The sequence below is a fragment of the Eulemur rufifrons genome, chromosome 7 (genome assembly GCF_041146395.1).
Source record: "Eulemur rufifrons isolate Redbay chromosome 7, OSU_ERuf_1, whole genome shotgun sequence".
In the NCBI taxonomy this organism is placed as follows: Eukaryota; Metazoa; Chordata; class Mammalia; order Primates; family Lemuridae; genus Eulemur; species Eulemur rufifrons.
The window spans coordinates 95,561,329-95,585,381 of record NC_090989.1 but is presented as its reverse complement, the minus strand read 5'-3'; the positions used below and the strand labels follow the sequence as shown (position 1 = coordinate 95,585,381).

The 24,053-nt window shown below is 30.6% G+C and overlaps 1 protein-coding gene across 1 annotated transcript in view; it reads right to left on the bottom strand.

Moving 5' to 3' along the window:
• The window catches only part of SI (sucrase-isomaltase), an 89,071-nt gene extending 74,316 nt beyond the window's left edge, over positions 1–14,755 (bottom strand). The window contains exons 1-11 of the mRNA XM_069472982.1: positions 14,638–14,755; positions 12,986–13,116; positions 10,111–10,231; positions 9,695–9,804; positions 8,613–8,764; positions 6,566–6,737; positions 4,709–4,808; positions 3,638–3,750; positions 1,375–1,500; positions 498–629; positions 291–410 (exon numbers count right to left, since the gene is read on the bottom strand). Of these exons, the coding sequence (XP_069329083.1) occupies positions 291–410; positions 498–629; positions 1,375–1,500; positions 3,638–3,750; positions 4,709–4,808; positions 6,566–6,737; positions 8,613–8,764; positions 9,695–9,804; positions 10,111–10,231; positions 12,986–13,116; positions 14,638–14,755 (1,395 nt within the window). The remainder of the gene's footprint in view (positions 1–290; positions 411–497; positions 630–1,374; positions 1,501–3,637; positions 3,751–4,708; positions 4,809–6,565; positions 6,738–8,612; positions 8,765–9,694; positions 9,805–10,110; positions 10,232–12,985; positions 13,117–14,637) is intronic.
• Positions 14,756–24,053: the final 9,298 nt, after the last annotated feature.

Genomic DNA, 24,053 nt, shown 5'->3' with positions numbered 1-24,053 from the left:
GGACTTTTAATTGTTATAATTTTTGTTATTTATTATATTTTGTTAGCTTTAGTTTTTATAACATTGAAAATTATGTGGTGTCTGTTGTTTACTCTCTGTATGATTTCTTATAAGAACTGTTTAAGAGATATTTGGAATATTTCCTTTGCCTAAAATTTCCTCCCCAATTAAAATATCAAAACCAGAGTTGAAAGCAAATATATGTACACACACATACACTCTCACAGAAATTTTGTTGTTGCAGAGTAGAAAATTTGAATACTATCACTTTAATGAATATCATAATTTACCTCTCCAATAAGTGCTGTAGTGCCATCTGACTCATTTACCCACACACCTGCTGCATTTCCCCTGTCGTAGGTTTCATATGCTGTTCCACTGGCACGTGTATCTATGGAAATTGCAGGATCCTAATAATAGAAAAAAGAAACTATAGAGAAGCTATTAACTTAAAAGTGTGTAAATACTAAAAATATATTAACATAATCAGGCATTACCAAGATGATGACATATTTCTGTCCATGGTCATGCAAATCTTGAACAAATTCAGGGAGCCCGCTAAATGCATCTTCATCATAAGTAAAGTCTTTCTTGTCTTCCATATAGTCAATATCAGTGACCTGTGTATCCTGAAAGTAACACGATATATTTCAACAAATAATACTGAAAGAACTCTCTAATCACATCAACTTGTATTATAAATATAAAGATCAAAAGCCCAGGCAAAATGACTCATGCCTGTAATCCCAGCACTTTAAGAGGCTTGAGCCCAAGAAATTTGAGGCTGCAGAGAGCTATGGTCTTGCCACTGCACTCCAACCTGGATGACAGAGAGAGACCCTGCCTCTAAAAAGCAAATAAATAAACAAATAAATAAACTTGTATTCCTTCTATCTTATTAAAAAAGCAATGATATTGTTTATAAAACTAGTTTTTTTTTCCTAATTCTTAAGTACAAAAGCATTAAATGATTATTCACATTTTTTCAGTGATAATGACTGGTATGTATTTTTTTATATATGGGTTTCATTGTACAGAAAACAAGACCTTCCACATTTCAGAATATTATTTTAAAATATGTAAACTCTAAAATTAAGGTCTATTTAAAAAACTGAATATGATTTTATTCACAATTAAAAATGTATTCTGTTCTAGTATAACTAATAATCAGTTCTTCAGAAATATATATTTTTAACTTTCAGAAAGCATGGGCAGTATGCATGGAGATAAATAGCTTTTAGGATTAAAAAGTAGTTTAATTATAAATACACAATATGTAATATAATATATATTAGATTTTCCTGACAATTTCCTACACTTACTGTATTTGACAATAATTGATATATATTCCCACTAACCCTTCATTCTACTTACAAATGGTATTCCAGCTTCCCGGTTTCTTTCTACCACTTCTTTCACTACATCTAGTGACCCATAATTCCAGCGACTCAGTTGGAATCCAAGACTCCAATATGCCGGCAGGGCTGGTAGTCCAACAAGCTTAAAGTAAATGAACATTTAATTAGTTCCAATACAGGGAAATGCATTTAGCATTAGTAACTAATATTACTGTGCTTCTTATTTTGTTATATCTCTAGTATTCACTTAAGCTTACATATTTTAAACAAAGATTAACCTTACCTGAATTCTAAAATGGTTCCTAGATATTCTGTTCAAATTTTGCTATGAAACACTTAACAAGTTTATGTTTTGTCCCTAATATTTTATTTTGTTTTAAAAAATTAGTGCAGCATTCCAGAAAGTAATGCTGGTTAAAATACATTTTGTTCATCATGGAAAGTTAAAGAAGAGAATGAAAGAATAGCAATAAAGAAATAATGAGATGAAAGGGAAATTGTACCATAACATCTGCACTTTCTACAACAAAAAAAGTCATCATGTAAGAAACAAAGATGTTAAAAAGTACACAATCTCTATTCCCTTGTACTTTAGCAGTTATTTATCTACTGCTTTGCAAAAATGTTAGTAATATATATGTTTTGTACAATGCTCCCAACCAGTTATTGCATAGGGTGTTTATCTCATTCACATACAGGGCCTTGGCTTCTTTCTTCCCCCTGGGGTCATATGCATCACCTTCTCACATTGCTCTAGTGGCCCAAGCAAGCTCAGTGCACAATGGAAAAAGAGTATCAGTTGTCTCAGAAGATATGATTTTGCACATGGAAATTTAGATGTAACTAACACTTTTTTTCCCCCACTAAAAACTGAGTATTAGGTTACAAAAAGAGAAACAATCTTATTTGGCATAATCAATTTTCTTGGGTTTAGGCTTTTAGATATATGTATTTTTTTAATCTATGATTTCTCCACAGTTTATGTCTAAAAAACCATGATGTAAAAAATCAAGGAGAAATTACTCATGTTGAATTACTATTTTCTATTGAAATCAAATATTAAACTTAATTTTAAAATAACGATATCAAATAAAGTTCTCTAAAAATAACCATTTTTCAAACCATATTCCTAAACACCTTATGATTCATGGAATTCTTTAAACGTTTGGACATGTGATTGAAATTTCTTCTCATATGTGTGCAAAATACTGTTTATATATATATATATATATATAAAATAATTTGTTTCTCATATACATGTAAAATATTTATTTTATGTATTTATTTATTATTTGATTTATAATTTATATGTGTACATTGTCTTTAAAAATGATTAAATTGGAACTAACTGATGAGCACACATGTACACAGAGGAATGTAAAACTTAATGGAAATTGAGCAGGGAGCAGGGGAAGGGAGGGGAGGGGCGAAAACCTACCTAATGAGTACAATGAGCTCTATTTGGGTCAAAGGCATACTTATAGCCATGACACAATTTGTACCCCCTTAATACTTTGAAATAAAAAAATAGGTTTCAAAAAACCCTGATAAAACAATCTGGTCGTTCAAATTAATTATGTTTTAATTTTAGCATATTGAGACCACTAATAGGTTAGCTTATTATACACAGAGAATAATTTGTTTTTCTTCAAATAAAAAATAAGGTTTCTTCTGCCTGCTGTCTACACAATTGGAATCTCATTTAAATGTAGCAGTGGTTACTAGTGCTATATTTTACAGGAATCTTTCACCTCATTGCTTAGCTTCAAGCCTCGACCCTCTCTCAGCCTGGGAATGAAAGCCAGTTTTCCTGAAGTTTGCCTGCTGTGCATTTATAGCAAGTTTTACCGGCCTTTCTCACAATCCAGTTACCTCTAGGATTTTGATTAAAAGAATACATGATCTACAAATTCATTGTCTGCCCTCACTGGTGAGGATAAGATACTTCCCTTTCTTTGCTTTATTCCACTAAAGTAAGTTATGAATAAGTAAAGATTTACTATGTAACATATCAAAGAAATTCAGCACTTGAACCCAGCAGCCTAGAGGCAAGAAACCATTTTGAAATTAGAAATACGGGCATTTAAGTATACATAAGGTTCACTGTATAGAGGAAAAATAAAAACCATCTATTTGCATCTTTAAAATGGTAAGATTTTAAAATACGATTAGCTAAGAGGTCCCTGAGACGTAAAATAAAGTTATCTAAATAAGTAAACATGTTAGATGAAAGAAAGGTCTGGCAGAAAAGATTTTTATAAAATAGACCTAAAACATACCTCTTGATATTGTTGAACTACTTGTTCTGGTGTATCTCCTAGAAAAATGTAAAAATCCAGAATGCCACCAGTAACTCTGTAAGTTACTATAGGAGTAGGCTGGATGAAAATCTCTACAAAATAAAAATTCAGAAAGTACATGTAAATGGAAGAAAGGTACATAGTAATAAAATAATAGCAAAATTGCTTTAAAATATATTAACCACACGATTTTGCACTATTTTTAAATAATTGAGAAGAAAGAAGATGTTGATTGTAGGAATAGCACAGGAGAAAAGTAGAATGCCACCATGTATGAAGCTTATAATAGGATATCTCAGATATTTCCTTTTACAGATGTGGCCAAAAGCTCTCCTGGATATTGCCTTGTAAAGGATAGAGAATTAGTCCTCTTACAACAAAATGATTTCTTTTTAAAATGGCATTTCAGTTAGTTATTTTAATAGAAGATTCTCTGAAAGATCACATTATCACATATTAATTTCAAGAAGAAAAAACAAATGTTTTAAATTTAACTTTTATATATTTGAGACATAGTAATTGACTGGATAACCATGTAAGAAACTGATCCTGCTGGAACATGATTAATTTTTGTAATTTTTTATTATCATTTATTCACCTATTAAATAAATATTGAATTCACAATATTAAAAACCAGAAGACTCTACATTACTTGAATTGTGCTAAACTAAAAAATTACTCTTCCCTTTTCCCATCCTTATAGAAACCTTTCTCTTTTTTTTATCTGTAATGGCACATTAATCTATCTTGACAAATGAGGTTGTGGGAATGAAAATACTATTGGCATGGATGGTTTCAATTTTCCTCTCAAGAGAAAAATAAAGTGCCTGAATGGCACGACATAGCATACTTTCTCCAAAATAGAAGCACCGATATTCAAAAATTTATTGACTCACTAATTTCAGGACCTACTTATAATGAGTTCATATGCTAAAATCATTAACAGTAGAGTTTACTCTGCCATACACTATGTATGACTGGAATAAACAGAGCAGTTAAAACATTTCAAGTTATAGCTCCTTTAAACATTATCAAATAAATTAGTCTTACCCATTGCATTGCTGTTCATTAAAAAAACACCAAATGACTGTCCAGTAGTATCTTCAATGCACATGAAGAAGGTTTGATGGCCATATAAATTATTATTATTCTATAAGGCAAAAATTTGAAAATAAAATTTTCAAAGTGTATTTAAAATAAGTTATTTTAAATGTGAGTTCAGTGTATTTAAATAAATCATATGTTAAAATGATCTTTAAAAATTCATTTACATCTATAACTTCCTGTATTTCTAATACTAATTTTCTTTACTATGTGTACCTGTACACTACATGTACATTGTAGTACAGAAATATCTAACTTATTTTAAACATTAATATTAAATTAGCATATATATTATATGACATATATATTATACTAGTAACATATTATTTAATTTTTTCTAATACTTTATTATGATTAAATGAATTTTGATAAGCTAATCATTACAACAATGTAATGGCATGTTAATCAATTATGCCCCACATATGAACTGCAGGGAATTCCGAGATAATGCCCACACTCATGGAACTTATGCAGTATGTTTGTTGAGAGCTAGTGGGGAGCTGAAATCGTGGAGGCCGACTGGAGAGACACTGATGAGGTGAAAAGGAAAAGACTTCCTGACTGATTGTACAAGGAGGTTTCAAGGAATGAATGTATGGAAAATAGCTATGAAGTTCTCAGCCTGATGTTTATTACATATAGTGATGCTACAAACAGACATTGGTAAAATTTATTAAGAGTTTTGTACCAAATGAAGCTCTTTAAAACAAATACTCATTTGTTTATTTTGGAGAATGAAATAGTTACCACTGGCATTATAAAAACAAACATTTGACCCAAATCAATCATGAACCAATAAAAAATAATGTTTAAAAAATGGTACAAAAACAAGCACCACATGTACTCACCAATCAAATTGGTATTAACTGATCAACACTTATGTGCACATATAGTAATAACATGTATCAGGTGTCAGGCAGGTTGGTGGGTAGGAGGGGATGGGTATATTCACACCTAATGGGTGCAGTGTGCACCGTCTGGGGGATGAACACAACACGCTTGAAGCCCTGATTCGGGTGGGGCAAAGGTAATATATGTAACCTAAATATTTGTAGCCCCGTAATATGCTGAAATTAAAAAAAAAATGGTATAATCTTTTTCCTCAAGAATCTCACATTCCAGAAGGAGAAAAAAAAAAAACCATATACAAGAATAATACACTGTGATGATTATCATACTAAAATACAAGTAAAGGCTTAAAAACATAAAGACTGATAGCTCATGAGAGAGTTTGGGTGAAGTTTTTATGAGGTGAAACTTCAGATAAGCCCTCAATAATGTATTATCTGAATAATAAAGAACATTAAGTTTTAGTACTTGCAAAGAAAACCAAATACCTCTGCAGATATTTGAATTTCTGGAAGATTATCATATTTTTGAACTAGAAAAAGAAGGGTAGAGATGCATGAGATAATATCCAATAGATAAGCAGACACCAATATGAAGACATGTAAAATATGATAAGTTTTTGGAATTATTTTAGTGCTGTGAGTAGCCACTGATGGGTTTAAGTACAAGGGTGACTAAAAACAGAATGATAAAACATGAAAATGAAAATCAAAAGAAAAATTCATAAACTGGAAATGCCTGCTCAAATATTCATAAAATCTGTTAGTCACTGAGTTAATTTAAAACTGAGTAATCAATTCTCACCCCTAAGGTAAACAAGCTTCTAGATTATGTGTCACTGACATTCAAATAGTTTAATTGATAATTTTAACTAACTGATGGTTTCAAATAAGCTCAAACTATTATCTGCTCCAATATACTGATTTTATTTATAAAAGAAAAATAGTTTCTTACATCAGCAGGAAGTTGATCTCGAGTAAAGATTGGCCATGTTTTCCAATATAAATCATGACGAAATCTCTTATGAACATGTTCCCCAAAACCATAAATGTATTCACTGGGAAGACTGGTGGAAATCTGTAAGTACTGGTCAGAGTACACTAGGGGACCAATGCTGGTGTCAAACCTACACAATAAAATAAATTCATAAATGATCTATAGACATATATAAAATGTTCTACCATATGAGTTTATATTAACATCATTCATAATATTTCATTTTAAAAATGTCAGTCTTTATATTTGGTCACTTTTTAAGAAACACTCAAACGATTCCATTACCAGAACTTGTTCATTTTATCAGTACACTTTGCTTCGTCATCACCAATACCTTTCATATGCATTCCCTCCTCTAAGTTTCATTAGAACCTTAAAATTTAACTACCACTATCAAGCCCATTTCACAGGTGACACAAATTGGGAAAATTGTTTTCAAAGGCCATAAACTGGTAGTCAGCAGAGCCAGGTCTCAAGCAAAGTTCTGTCTTGTTCCAGTGACTGACTTTTAAAATATGGTATTATACCAGTTTCCACACATCTAAAATTTATGTAAAAATTAAATTCAAAATCATTTTTTCCAAAAAAGAAAAAAGCTGTATATTTTATGTAGACCAAATATATGCTACAAGAATTGTTAAAGTGTATTGAATATATTTTGTTTTCATTTTTATTGATAAATAATAATGTTATATACATTGGGCTCTCTGTATCTGTGAGTTCTGAATCTGTGGATTCAACCAACTATAGATGGAAAATATTTGGGAAAAAATGATTGGTCACCTGTGTCCTCTGCATGTACAGACTTTTTTTCTTGTCATTACATCCTAAACAATACTGCATAACAACTACTTACATAGCCTTTACATTGCATTAGGTATTATAAGTAATGTAGAGATCATTTAAGTATACCGGAAGATGTGTCTAGATTATAGACAAATACTACACAATACTAGAACCCATCCCCCAAGGATAAAAACAGATGATTTTTATTTATGAAGTATTTATGGTATGTTTTGATATATGTTATGGAATGTACTGAATTTTTAAATCAAGATAATTGACATGTCTATCAACTTACATCCTTTTTTTTCTGATGCAAACAGTTAGAATCTATATTACTTTCTTAGCAATTTTGAAATATACATTAAATTTATTAACTATAGTCATTATTCTGTGCAATAGATCTTGAAAAGTTATTCCTTCTGTCTGTCCCTTTGACCAATATCTCTGCATTCTCTCCAACCTCCAACCTCTGGTAACCACCATTCTACTCTCCACTTCTATGATTTTGACTTTTTTAGATTCCATATATAAGTGAGATTATGCAGTATTTTTCATTCTGAGCCTGATTTTTTCACTTAGCATTTAATATCTTTATAGTTTAACACAAAGGCACTTGCAAAAGTATCAAAATATATTTAATAAAAATAATTGGTGAGGTTCAATATTAACAATTGCTTTATTAACATTTCTTGGGCATGAAGAGCATTTATCTTGAAAATAGTCACAGGATATGACTAAATCCCTTATGCCAATACCCCTCACAAATACATTCATAATGAAGGCATTCAGCCTATATTTAACTTAATTATATACTAAATATAATTTTAGTATACCCATGGGAATTGATCCCTCTCTGAATATTAACTATTTGATCCTAAACATTGACAACAAAATATGATCAATAAGGAAGGAAAGGTACAATAGGAGTTCTAGGTATGCAAAAATTACACAGGGCTATAATCGTATCAGTGATACTCTCCACTTTCACCTTTGGAGTGCTCCAATTTGTGTATTCTCATTCACATTCTAGCACATTTTATCTACAGAAAACAAAAGCCCTCTAGCTTCATAATCTTTACAAAGATGTATACTCATCCTCTTTTTGGAGGAAATTTATTCTTCCTGAAAATACCTTGACATTAAGACTTTCCTATTCGATAATAATAGAATAAAATTGACTAGTTATGTTATATAAATGTAAAATAAAATGATTACTTACAAAGTTCTGCTATTGCTTTTCCTAATAACTTTGATACTAAATGGGCTTTCAGTAACCTGCACATCGTACAATGTCTCAGAAGGTGTGGGTCCAGTAAATTCTTCTACAAACTGATGAGGAACTTCATATCGTGCATTATTTGGATCAGTAATCTGCAAAGATTTAAACAAATTAGCATTACTTGATTCTAAACTATTATTTAATTTTTTAATTCTGAATTAATCATTAAATGCAAGCTCCAAGTAAAAATAATATAATTAAAAATTTTATAGAAAAGCAATTAATCAAGTCATAACCTTCATTTTAATATTGTTGAATGGCTATGCACCAACCATATAAATTGTTAAGAAATAAATAGAATTAGTTGGTTATAAAAGCACCCAATAATTAAGTGAAGAGTTTTATTGACTGATATAAAAAACATCAACCATAGTATTACCAAATAATGATTATTGAATACTAGACTTTTGTGGACTGCAATATTCTCAGTGTTTTTCAGCATTCACCCTTTAGGTAATTCCATAAGAATTTTTAATTTTGTTTTAAGAAAACCCTTAGTTCCTGTGAAACTGTTGCTAGAAAGGTAATATACAAATTATATGATGCCATTTTTACTTTCAAATAAAAAAAACCTCATAAATTACTTTGTTAAAAAAAACAGCAAGAATCAGTTTCTTTAAAATCATGAATACAATTGATACCCAGTAAAAAGGCACAGTGACTGTAAGTTGCATTTACATACCACAATTAATACTTTTCTCAAATTAAATTTTACTTAATGGTTCATCATACCCTGTAGTTTAAATAATAAAAATTACTAATATTTGTTGAATTTTAATTCTATTCAAGACACTATGGTAAGTATTTTACATTGACTATATTATTTAAGTTCTTCAAAAATAAGTGCTGAAGGAAATATTATTATTGTTATATTAGACTAAACAGGCTCAGAGAAGTAGAGTCCAATTAGTCCTTTGCTTTGGAATAAATATTTCTCAAGAGGAAAAGTATATTGCTAGTATGAAAAGTGTGTTCATAAAATGTATTTTACTATTAAATCTTTAAAAATATGAAAACCAAACCTTGAACCGGAAACGATTGAGTGTCTGATTTTGAGTTGTTAAGAGAACACTGCTAATGTCATCTCCAAAGAGTGTAGGTGAAGATATTCTGTTTAATGTGGCTTCAAGTCCTTAAAGAATGAAAAAAAAAAAGCTGGCATGAGTGATTTTAAGTAAAAAGACTAGTAATTATTAAATATTTTGTGTATTTTTATAATTTATTGCATTAATCACAAGTGAGTGCTTTCTAAATTAGTAATAGTTATCTATTAATAATCATGGAAAAAAGAAATCCTTCAGATAACCAATCTGAATATTCTCGTGTTCATATTTCTCATTGATTACATTTTAGATTTTTTCCAAAGAAAATATTAAAACACATTTTTGTTTCACTTAGAGTACATCATATTGAATCATTATGATACAGCACTTCTCACCAGTATTTGTTGTTGTAGTGTCTCCTTCAACATTGTAGCCATGGTTATCTGCGAAGAAGCACCAAGGAATAACAGAGTCATTCCATGGCTTCCAGCAGCAGCCTCGCTGTTCACAAGTTACCTGATAAAATATTTTTTATAAAGGAATAATGTGATTAGTACTATTATCGGATGTTTCAGTATCTATTTTTCCAATGAAAAATGTTTTAAAAACAAGCTTATTTCTTCAAATATATAATATGCCAAAATAGCATTTGTTCTTTTCTTCCCTTTGCTTGGAAGAAATATAAATGGTTAATGAATTTCACCAACTACAACCTGTCAGAGATTTATACTCAAGTTGTGATTATTAAATTCTCATATCAATACAAATTTTTGTCATATTTTCTTTTTCTTTTTGAGACAGATCTCGATCTGTTGCCTAAGCTAGAGTGCAGTGGCATCATCATAGCTCACTGCAATATCAAACTCCTGAGCTCAAACAATCCTCTTGCCTAGGCCTCCCAAGTAGCAGGAACTACAGGTCTGTGCCACCACACCCAGCCATACACATTTTTGTAAGCTCATGTGTTTTAAAAGGTTCTTGCCCTATGGGCAATTTTATTCTATTCTCATGGTGTTGATGCAGAGAACTGAAATATTTTATTTGTGCTAATTATGTACCAAGCTACAGGTTAAGCTACAAATATGAAAATACGGCTCTGGATTAAATCCCAGATAAAATGTTTAGGATAGTTATTTCCACCTATTTATTAGTTCAGTATTTAACTATTTAAAATCTTTTCACTAGTTTATATTTCAGATGTCACGAATAGTTGCTGCAATTGCATTCAATAAATAAAATAAAATACTGAATTCTCAGTAATTGTATTATCTATATGAAAGTTGTGAAACTAAAGAAAAATTACAAATGCTAATATAAAAGATTGAGCAACATGGTGATGCTATGCATTAAGAGTGGTATAATTATAAATCTACTTAATGTTTAAATTTAATAGTGTGACACACTTTCATAATATGAACACCTGAAGGGTTCTCCCCTCTTGGCTATTTACCATGAAAATAAGTTAAAAGCCTTCATGTTTAGTGAATTGAAAATATACGTTAACCTTTCTCCTATTAATATTTTCCCATCAAATTTAAATGGTATCAGACACATGCACATACACACATACATATCCATTTTGAACAGGATTATAATTGGATCTGATCATTCTGGAGGTCTATTACTTACCAGAGTCTAAAGTATAGGTGACATTTGATCAGGCAATTTTACCTCTAGTTATCTAAACTATATAAATACTCTCAGCAATACAAAGAAATAGTTGTACAAAAATTATCATTTACACAGTCTTTATAAAAGATTTTTTAAAATGTTAGTATAAAACAAAGAAGTAGAATTAGACATACATGTAATAATTTGGAAAGTTGTAAAGGTGCTAGTTAAAAAACAAGAGAAAAAGATAAGCACAGTATAATCACATTTTGACAAAATAAAAAATGTATAGTAAAACGGGCTTACATTAAATTCCTTAAAACATTCTGTATTAGTTTTCTAAGGCTTCCATAATATCTATGCAAAATGTGTCTTAAAACAACAGAAATATATTTTCTCACAGTTCTGGAGGCTAGAATTGCTAACTCAAGGTGTCAGCAGAGCCATACTGCCTCCAAAGGCTCTAGGGAAGAATTCTCTCTCCTCCATTTCTAGCTTGTAGTGGCTCTTGGCAATCCTTGGCACTCTTTGACTTATAATCAATGAATAAGCTATAGGCCCTACTATTCCTAATGTTGCCCTAAGGAAAATCTCATCTATTTGTAATTTTTCATAGCAAATTAATCAGAAAATTAAGTTTTAAGTATGATGTAGCAAAGATGGGATAGGGCTAATAGAAATTTTATAGTTCATTTAGTTATGTGGTGGGGAGAGTGGGAAAGTTGAAATTTAGATATGAATATTATAATATTTACAAATGCAAATATTGGCAAAATGTCAATTTTGCAGTCAGCCCACTATATCTGTAGATACAATAAAGTGTGGATAAAAAATATTTGAAAAGTAACAGTACAACAATAAAAATAATACAAATAAAAATATAGTACAACTATTTGCAAGACATTTACATTGTATTATATTAGGTATTATAAGTAATCTAGAGATGATTTAAAGTAAACGGAGGATGTGCCTAGGTTATATGCAAATACTATGCCATTTTTTATAAGGGACTTGAAAATCCGCTTCCACAGATTTTGGTATCTGCAAGGGTCCTGGAACCAATCCCCTGTCAATACCCAGGGAGGACTGTATATGTACACATGCACACTCAACGACCTTTATTTCCAAACAGGTTGATGAAGAAAAAGGGAAGAGTCAATTCAGAGTTACATGAATCAAATCACTTATTCTTAATTTTCTCCATTTGATGATCTTCTTCCTTCCTAATTGTCATATAGGGAAAAATAATAATTTTCAAAAAACGAGTTTTATTTTATTTTCACAGGGACTTTTTAATACCTTCATTACAAATACTCTAATGAAGAACAGATATTCTCTCTCAAATGTTCTATATTATCAAAGTTTATACTTTTTATCAAGAGGTAGATTTGAGAGGATACAATTTCATAGAAGTTTACAAAATTAACAATAACTTGTTAAGCATAAGTATTAATTTGCTAATTTGCATTGAACAGAGATACAGAAAAACAAGCTAAGTAACTTCTGTCATCCATCATTTGTTTACACAAAACTACAATAAAAAGATAAATGCAGCCTAATTAACATCTAGATCCTTAATAATATGGTATTGATCCAATATTGATCCAATAATTATGATTTATATATTCATAAAAAATATTAAGGACTTTTGTTGCAGACCTGTGTTGGAAATTGTTCTGGAATGCAGTTTATTCTCTCATTGATAGTATCATTTAGGTCATCTGGACATTTTCCTAAATCAGAAGGATCTGCAGTCGTAGCTGGACTTGAAGTAGTAGAACCACTAATTTCTGGGAGGGGAAAAAACTCAATAAAATAAAACATGACACTAAATTAATTTTTTAAGATTTATCAAGTAATTAATATTTCATGAAACACCACATGTACTCACCATCAAATTGGTTTCACTGATCAACACCTAGGAGCACATTTAGGAATAACATTGATTGGGTGCGAGAGGGGATGAGTTTATACATACATAATGAGTGCCATGCACACTCTCCAGGGGATGGACACGTTTGAAGCTCTGACTTGGGGGGCGGGGGACAGGAGGCAAGGGTAATATGCATAACCTAAACTTTTGTACCCCCACAATACGCTGAAATAAGAATAATAATTTAAAAAAATTCAAAAAAAGAAAGAATACATGAATCCATATGTGCTAGAAATGGAAAATATATTTTGTATTAAAAAAGACCCACAAACTGAAGCCCTAGTTATCAAAAGGAAAAGATCCAAACAATACAGAAATTCACAGTGCAGAATCCTATTAACTGTTTTTTCAGAAAAAATACATTCACAGGTCTTGGTGTAGATTCAAAAGGAAACAAAATGTACATTTGTGCCACACTTAGCATTTGTGTTTTATAGCTGAAAAAAAAAAAAGAGAGAGAAACATAGATTGCAAAAAAAAAAAAAAAGGTGTAAAGAAGGAGACAACAAATTAGAGAACAGAAAAATAGGAGGAAAAAGATACTTTGAAGGGAATAATTTGATAGGTAGATAAGAGAAAGGCAGAATAACAAAGAAAAAGAGATCCCAACTCTATAGAAAGAACATTCTAGGAATCAGACATGGTTAAGACAAAACTGATTGCTTCACGATACAGAGAGCTCTCAGTTGCTGGAAGACGGTAAAACAAAAGATTAAGAGCAATAGGAAATGCTAACTAGAGTTAGACTAAAAGATAGTATGTAACATCCTTTAAAATTCTGATTTTGTCAAGAGAGAATGATGAAAAAAGAGATTCGGTAGTCCAGAGTAATATGCACTGAGATAAATTAGGGTAGAAATATTTAGAAAAAAACAATTAAACACCTCAAGCCTATTTTCAACTTCCTTCTACCTGCCTTTCTCATCCAACCTGTCTCTCTTTAAGAAAAAAAAAAAAAAAAATTGAGCCAGGGCAAAGAATATTCATCACAATCCCCATCTCCTTTGCAAATGTATGAAGGCTAGAGCAAAAATCCCATTTTCCCACTACTGAGAAGAATCTTGTTGGCAACAGTAGGCAATCATTCCACCTTTGTTAACAACTTGAGCACTTTACCTCTTTGGTCTTTCTTAAGCAACATAAATAGGAAAGGCAATTAATATCAGTGTTTATGGATTCCTTAATTATAATGACTATTCATTAAAATAACTGGAACATAATGGAGAGAAAAAGTTGGAGCAATTGTGTAACTTACCCTAGATCTTTCTACATCTGTTTCATTTCACATAGATTATTTTTAAAAACCAATAACTATTGTGGAGTAACTTTCTTTTAGCTTCACTATAATGTATAAGTAAGTATTTTTAATATTACTTACCGTCAGAAGCAGATGTCCTAGTTGCTAAAACAGCAATTAGGGCAATTGCTATTATGGTAACTATGGCAAAGAGGACAATCAGAGAGATTTCTAATCCACTAAATTTCTTTCTTGCCATCTAATGAAAGAAAAGAATATGTGTTTAAAATGTAAAATATGTAACTATAATAAACCACCATCAATTATCATGAAATTATATTCAACCTTTTTTTAAATAAGCACAATGCAAACAAAACTGCAGACAGCTCTATCAGTTAATAACCTGAAATAATATACATTGACAAAAAAATAAGCAACATATTAAAAAAAATAACAAATTAAAAAAATGAGTTAGTGATGCAGTAGTACACTAACATGACAATATAGAGGGAAAAAATATTTCCAAGTAGTTGTACTTTGTCCTCTCAATTTAAAGCATTTTGCAAGTCAAGGACTTCTATTTGCACTCTGATTTTCAATTCTCACAACTCTATGAAGGAGATCCTGTTATTCATATTTTATTGGTTAGGAAATTCAAGCTTAAGAGAGAATAATTTATATTTTGAAATAAAAAAGCTCAATTCTTCCTAATTGAACTCTCATCTCTCCAATTCCAACACTACTTTCTATAACAATATTGTGGAAAAGAATATAAATATATATATATTTGTAAGGAAAGTATATATTTGAGAGTTCTTGCTCAGTTTAAAAACATTTTGGACTAGATTATCACCAAGTTCCTCCATGAAACAACAAATAAAATATACCAAACTCTCATATCAAAAATATGTATTTATTCTTAGATAACATGATGCATTTGAATTAGCATACAGAGGGTAGCCAAATGTAGACTGGGAAGAATCCTTCTCCGATAATTATCTTAAAGCATACTTTTAAATTTAATTTTGACTATACATCTTCCCTTTTTCCTCGTTTTCAAGTTCTCATGAGTTTTGTGTATTCCATGGTTTTTATATAAATCTTCATTCAAAGGCATATACTGAGGTAGAATTTAGAATTTCTATGGTAAATGTTTTAATAAATTTCTGGTTTAAAAAAAAAATTTTTTTTTTTTTTTGGTCTCAGACTGATCCCTCCTCCTGCGACTATCTACGTCACTTCATGTACCAAGTTTTTCCAACCTAAAAACCTCTTTTCCCTCTTTCATATTTTCCAACACATTCAATTATTCAATAAGTCTTTTGAATTTACCTCCAAAATATTTTTAGAATTATAGCCTCATCCTATCCCCAACACTGCAGCATACTTTTTGGACAGCATGTCTCCTTTGTATGTGCTGTTCAATCTTATTTCAATCCTCCCCATCTACTCTTCTAGGTGAATTCTAATTGATACCCAGTTCAAATGGCGTGGCCTCTGTGAGTCCATTACTACTCTTAGAGGCCGATTTAATCTATCCTTTCTCCATTTTACCATAGCACACATCTATTGCAATTATTCATATGTATGTCAATTACCTCCATTAGATTGTACATCTTAATAGCAAGAATAATGAAAGTCATTCAAAGACTGATATTAAGCAAACACAAGCTTAATATTTAATATACCATATGAATGAAGATTAGCATTCAATTTTAGAATATAATTTCCTGTTACATATATGTAAGCTGTTTATTGCATCAGTAATCATCAAAGAAACTGAATGTAAGCTAAACTTAATCAAAACAACAGATAATATATAAAGCTGTCTGGAAGATAAAACACAGTTGCTGATGTTATGTGAAAATGATGTGGTTTAATGTTCTACTTTAAAGAAATATAAGTCTCATTTAAAGCAATATCCTATTTTGGTAGTAAGAAGCCAATAATAAGAATTGTGCTCTTCATCTTATTAAGGAAAACCTTAAAAAATGCATACTGTCATGAAACAAACTCTCCTTTATCTAGAAATGTCAGAGCAACATTAATGGACCAAAATTAAATTACTCATATGAGTACTCATAAGCAGTCAGTACTAAAATTGTTCTTATTCCATAAATAGTAATTATAGTGATCATTTTGGATCAGAGTAATTTTAAGTAAACTTACTTTTGGAAATTTTATATTAATACCCTTTGTCTGCATATTTGTTATGAAAATGAATAATTGTTACATGATAGCTTGATAAAAAAATCTTTAAAAGATTACTAGGAAAAATTTACTGTTTTGTAAATGTAACATTCTACTCTATTAGATTTTCTTAAAGTATATTTAAGCATACTTATTCCTCTGCTTTTTCAAAATATGTTTCAGTGCATTTTTCCATATAGAGCAATTAAACAAAACCAGCTATGATTTCACCTAAGTCTGACAAAAACTATAACAAAGAGCTGGGCAAAGAAAATATTCCCTTTTCTTAAAAAAAATAGAAATATTCTCTCTTGTTTTAGTACAAGGGACTGACAATATATTTAAAATGGCAGCATAAAATGTATGACTTTGCTATTTCAAATAAGTGAAGATAGATGGGAACATTGCTAACATAAATGAAGAAAAGAATAATTACTTGGAAACATGAAAATGACAACAAAAAATATGATCCATAGACTTACCTTATTTCATAGCCTGTTCTGTTTGCTATGTTGTACCAAAGTTGGGTACAGCTGCTAAAATAATCATCAGGGAAAATTGCTCAGATATATATTGACCTGCTCATAAAGTTTTATTGCACCCTCACCAGCCTATCAGTATTTAATAATCTTTAGTTCAACAGGCCATTGTTAAAAGCCTTAAACCTGAAAGTAGTTTGCATAAACATTTTTCTCTGGGCATCTAAGTTAATTAGTAATTGTGCTATCAGATAGTCCTTGATTTCTAGAGGCTATGAACTTAAGAACATAAAAGTAGTTATTTCAATTGTTTTTTCCTGTTTTAAAACTTGTTTTTTTCGTTATCTAGATGTTGCTTTAATAACTGTTTTGCCTCATGTGTGAAATTAAAATTCTGACTGGAAAGTAGAAACATATTCTAAAGACAGAATTTGTAAAATATTTGCAAAACCTAACAATCAGAAGATAATATTTCATAGAAATCAATTATTAAATAAAATTTATCTACTGTGTCTTGTTTTTAATGTTAGGTTTAAAGAACTGATAAAATCCATAAGAATAAGACATAAAAGTAGAGGTGTACCGATCAGTAATTCATAAATAAAATCAGAATTTTATTTTTCTGTTTATTATGTATAGCACTAATTTAATTATCAAAAATAATATAGTAAACATTTTCCATTTTATATCATAAAATTGATAGAATCAATTACACTTCTGGTTTAAGTCACTAGAGTGTTTAAGAACAATGGATTTGATATAAGAGGTCTGACCATAAATGCCAGCTGTACTATGTATACCTGAGAAATTGTGGGCAAATCTCTTTACTTCTTTAAGACTAAGTCTCTTTATCTATGAAATGTTCATTAAAATATTGATCCATAGAGTAATTGTGAGAATTGCATGGACCAATATATCCAATTATTACTATTGCTGTTCTACTATCACAAAGACAGCTCAATTTAACTTTGAAATGGTCAATATCTGAGTTCTGATTACAGTCTGCAAACTACATTTTTCAAACAAATATATATTAAAATAATATATTCACATAAAAATAAATATGAGTTTAAAGAGAAAATAATTATATTCATGGATTACTACAGGACTCAAAGGATATATAAAGGAGAACTTCTAGTATATAAAAAATAATTTTATGAAAATAAGATTAGAATCAATCTAGAATGCTCTGAATGGGAAGAACTAAGTCCAGTGTAATAAAATGTAGGAATGGTGTACTCTCTGTGTATGTACCATGTAATTATGTAAGTGGAAAATCCCATTAAATCTACCCAAATCTACTAGTACAAAGATTTGAGAAAAGCAAGGTCACAGGATTTAAGGTCAATATACAAAAGTCAATCAAGTTCCTACGTAATAGCAATGAACAATTGGAAACTGAAACTAAAATATAGATATAGATATAAATAGATAGGTAGATAAGTAATCATTCACAATAGCATCAAAAAAATGTTGATGAAAGAAGCCAAAGAAGATCTGAATAAAAGGAGAGATATACTGTAATCATGGATTGGAAAACCCGATTCTGTTAAGCTATTGATTCTCCATAATTATATCTATATATTCAATATAATTCAAATCAAAACCCCACCAAGTAAATATTGACAAGTTGATTGTAAATTTTGTGTATCAATTTGTATAACAACTTTATTCATAATTTCTGAAAATTGGAAACAACCGAGGTGTCTGTCAACACCTGGCATATCCATACAATGGCAAAGTATTCAGCAATGAAAAGTTACAGAATATTGATCAACACAACAACATTGATGAATCTTAAATTTAAGGTTGTTTTCCCTGCATTTTCTTTTCTCTAATGGATTCAAGAAAAGTAGTTAGCAGTTTCTTTTCTTCTTTTAAAAGGGTAAACATTCTTACCAGTTTTCCATGTCTTTGGACTGAAACTATAAAGCTATACCAAATTTTAATTAGTCCTCCTTTATATTTTCTTTGATGTATAGAAATATTTTAAGTAATATCGCTTGTTTTCTCCAATTAAATATTCTGATCTTCCATTTCATATCTGGCTCTCCCTATCTGGTGCCATGAGTTGGGCTTTGCTTGGAGCAGTTTTTGTTCTTTTTTACACTTCTCCCACCCTAATCCTGGTTCCTTCAATGAATCTCCATCAATAGGAGAGTAAGATATTCATGAATAGCTTAGAAGGTAAACTCAGACAAAACCACAATATAGAGGCACTCAATTATGAACATAAGAAATTGCATACTGTAATAAAAGAGCATTTGAACTTAAAAGGTATTGTTTTTATTGAATAGGAAGTACTAATTTTAAAATATTATTTATTAATATACAAATTGCACAAACATTAAAACATTATGAAGCAAAATAACTTCAAAATTCAGTTGGTTAGGCAGTAAACAGAAAAAGTTGTAAACATCAAAAGTAAAATTGAACCTTAAATGGTGATCAAAACCTAGTGTAATCAGAACAGATTAGTGCTCAACTACTCTTTTTATGGATATATACAAGTGCTAGTACTCCAGTCTTATCATGATACATGACTCAGATAACATCTTAGTTTTTAATTTCTAGATCTGACTATTCTTACAAGCTTCAGACTGAAGTTTCCAGGTAACTCACCTTCAGTATATCTAAAACAAAACTCTTAACCATCTTCATCAAGACCTTCTATCTCTCTATATGTCAATTAATATCTCTACTTTTCTCCAAGTCATATGAGCTCAAGATTTTCAACTCCTTTTCGTTCAGCATTATATATGTAGCCACTTAATTCTGTGTTTTCTCTCAATATCTCATATATAATCCTTTCTATTCACTCTATTGTGGCTGCTGTAACTTATAACTTCAAGCCTACATTATTGTAATTGCTTCTTAACTGGTCTTCCAAACTCCAATTACTCAAATTTTCTCTTTTTCTTTTAAACTAAATCTATCTACCACTCCCCAAGAAAATGATTCAATTCATTATATTCCCAGTGCAGTCTTCCAATGACACCTACTTACTACCTAGAGGTAGAGAACCAAACTTCTTAACCTTAGATTTAAAACTCTATTATAAATTTGACATTCCATCTTACATCCTATAATCAACACATTCCCCTCAATATGCATCTGCTAAGCCCCTTTTACTTTTTTAAGTTCATACCCATGCTTATTTGGTCCAGAAGAGGGATCACCTTTTCTTAATGCAAATTACATCCATATTTCAAGTTGACATCTCTTTTCCTCCAAAGAGACTTCTTAAATCCTTGTCTTTGCCATCAAGAGCATTTTCACCCCTTTTCCCCTCTATAACAATGTATTTTATACTTGTATTATAGTAATGCCTTAGCTTGTCTTATATTAATGCTATCCATGATTGCTTCTATTGGTCATTTGAAACTGGAACACTTAGAGAACAAGGACAATGTTTTCCTTGCCTTTACTTAATTTATTAATATTATGTTTTGTATGGAGCAGAATATAGCAGTGAGTGCCAACTGTATGCCTATATCAATTCCTCTTTGTCAAAACCCACCAACCAAAGATGATCAGGAACACTATTGTAGTCAAACAAGGAAGAGCAGCATGTCTTAGAGGAAGGTGGAAGGTTTTTCTGTTTGTTTGTTTTGCCCTGATTTTTTTTTTTTTTTTTTTTTTTTTTGCTAGGACTTAAACTTGTGCTGTGTGACTACAAAGAGAGGTTCGAGAATGGGAGACTAGTTCTGGATTGGATAATGTCCAGAAGCAAAGGCAATTCAGCAATACAGTTGCCAGGTATCATAATTCTTGTTTAGGAGGTGGGAGGAACAAAGTTATGCTAGGGATATCATTGATAATAAAGCAGCAACACATTCAAAAGTCAATTGTTGCACTTACAATATGGCCTTGTTAGGAACATTTTTTATTACACTCTGACCACCAGCAAAGCCAATTTTTCATTATTTTCTTTTCTTCATTTTGATGATAGAATCACCTAAATTCAATGGGGTCTGCGGCTGTCTAGACTACATTTTATAACCTTTCATATTAAGTTTGTCTATGTAACTAAATTCTAGTCAATAGGATGAAACCAGAATTTATGCATGAAACTTTCACAGCACATTTTTAAGAAGAGACTTCTTACCCTGTCCACATCCTCTATTTAATATTTTTCTATGAGCCAAGCACACATATGTTCCTATAAGTCAGTTTTGACCATGTATTTCCTAGGAGAGACACAGTAGAGTAAAAAATGAGAAGGCTCCTAGATTCTAGGACCACCTGTGGACCATAGCTATCTATCTACCTTACAACATTCACTTTCCTCTGAATGTTGAATGAGGGAGTGAACATTTGAGTCTTTTAATTAGAGGAGCTTGTTAGATTCTTATGTAATACAGAAGATAAGAATAGATATCAGCCTTTGAATTATGAATTCTAATGGTGAAATGTTAAGCATGTCTACTATGGATCCAGAGATTGCTGGTTGGATTGTGTGAATTATCTATTGCCTTCTTTGACCTTCTATTATGTAGTTTCCTAAGTATTTTTATAAATCATGAAACTATAAGCATACAGACACTACATATAGGACTAAGAAGAAATAAAAAAATCTTAAGACTAATAGTGTCACTATACAAATAATTGTAAAATGGAATATAAAATGAAAAAAGGAGTTTTATTCATGCTATGATATTTGATGAGAAAAGTTTCACTTGTTTTTCTCAAATCTGCATTCTTGAAATGTGAACTGTGAATATGGGTGGTGCTATGATCTGAATGTTTATGTAGTCTATGGTCATAACGTCCTGAACACACCTCATCACATCTGAATGTTTATGTACCACAAAAATTCATATGTTGAAATTCTCACTCCCAAGGTGATAGTATTAGGAGGTGGGCTTTTAAGAAGTGATTAGTTCATGGGGATGGAGCCTTCATGAATGGGATTAGGGTCCTTATACAAGAAACCTTAGAAAGAGCTCTCATCCCTTTCACCTTGTGAAGACACAATATGAACGCCCCATCTATGAACCAGGAAATGGGCCTTTACTGGAGATCACATCTGCCAGCTCTTTGATCTTGGAATTCCCAGCCTCCAGAATGTGAAAAACAAATTTCTTTTTTTTTTAATAAGCCACCAGGTTTATGTATTTTTGTTAAAGCAGCCCTAAGATAGTCCAAGCAGACTAAGATAGATGAGGAAGAGCCAGTTAATTTCAAATACTTAGAGAACTTCTAATAAGTTAATTTTGAAAACTGTCCTTTAATCTTTCCTGGAGACAATAGAAAAAACAGATTGCTATTTAGTAAATTTCAATCATATGGTATACAAAGGAAATTTTATTTTGTCTTTGTAATACTATTAGTTCTTTGACATTCACATAAAATAAAACAAACGATAAAAATGAATGTCTGAAAACAGTTTTTATAATTATCATTGTAAATATTGAAAGTACATCTCATTCCTGAACAGGGTCCTAAAATTTCCAACTTGTTAATAATTTTCTTTAGCCTATTTCCATATTATATCGTAGACTATTTATTACAGGAAATACCACTTTCAGAGTATGAGACTATGAAATATTCATTCACATATTGGAAATAGCTAATAAAATAAAAGGCTAAATATAGTAAGAAATTGAAAGTAAACAGGCAGTGATTGCTCTGTAATGACTATTAACTTATAAGTTCCTGAAATAGAAGTTTCACAAACAACTATAAAGATAAATAAAAATAAAGTGACTAGGGACTGCTCTGAAATTAAGCTGATTTTCCTAGCACTGTGAGATTTATCTGCTTTTAATTAAATATTTACTAGAAACTTAAAGCCCTATTTCATTGGCAAATAAACTGAGAACCCTGAAACCAGCTTAGAAACTTGCCTGTTAAATTCCTCTAATTTTATATTGTTAAGGGTAATCAGTAAAAACTGCATAGGCCTCTGTGTTCTTAGGACTCTGTGAAATTAATTTTTAATTCTAATTATGTAAATGTTTTAACAATGCTAGTAAGTTCTCAATGAAATATGGACTAAACACTCAGTTTTTTATTCCTTCACACCTGTAACAAAATTGAAAAAAAATGTTAATTAATTGGCAGTAACTAAAAGTCAATTTTAAATATAAATATTTTGAAAATAATGAAGCCATCTCTATGAATGAGCATCTCCAACACATGACCTTTCTAAGCCTTCAATCAAGATTAGATCAAACATCATCTAAGATTTATTTTAGTATCCATTCAAATCTGCAAGAGTTTCAAGAAACATAAGTTTTTAGGAGGAAAATATGGGCTCAATGGCTCATTTAACTCATATATCTTCCAAGCCAATGAACAACCAATTGAACCAAGACACCCCTTTGAGCTCTAATATTCACATTCACCACATTTTTGGATTTTTATGTTCATTCTAACCTATTGATATGTTACCAAATGCCAACTCTGCATTAGGGTGGATACATGGATGAATAATATTTCCCATTTCTACAATCACTGCTTCATAAAGTATGTGAGACCATGTACTATGTGCAAAAGTCTCAATTTATTACACTTTTTATGACACAATAGGAAAAGTGTCCAATTAAAATGATAATACAGGCCGTAGTGGAGACATTTTACATTGTTAGCAAACTTCCCTAATGTTTTCAGAATATATAAAACAAGATTCCAATGCTAACATTGTAATTTTTTCCCCAGAATATCTGAGAATCTGTAGCTAAAATATAAAGTCAGACTAATAGTTGGAATTAATTTTAGATTTAGAATACAATACTTGAATTATATTAAAAGAAATTCTAATCCAGGAAAATTCCATGTGTTACATGTCACCCATAATACATATATCTAATTAATTGTTCCAATCTTTCCCACCTAAGGAAGGAAAAGACCTCAGAAAATATCTGCTTTGGATGACTACTAGAC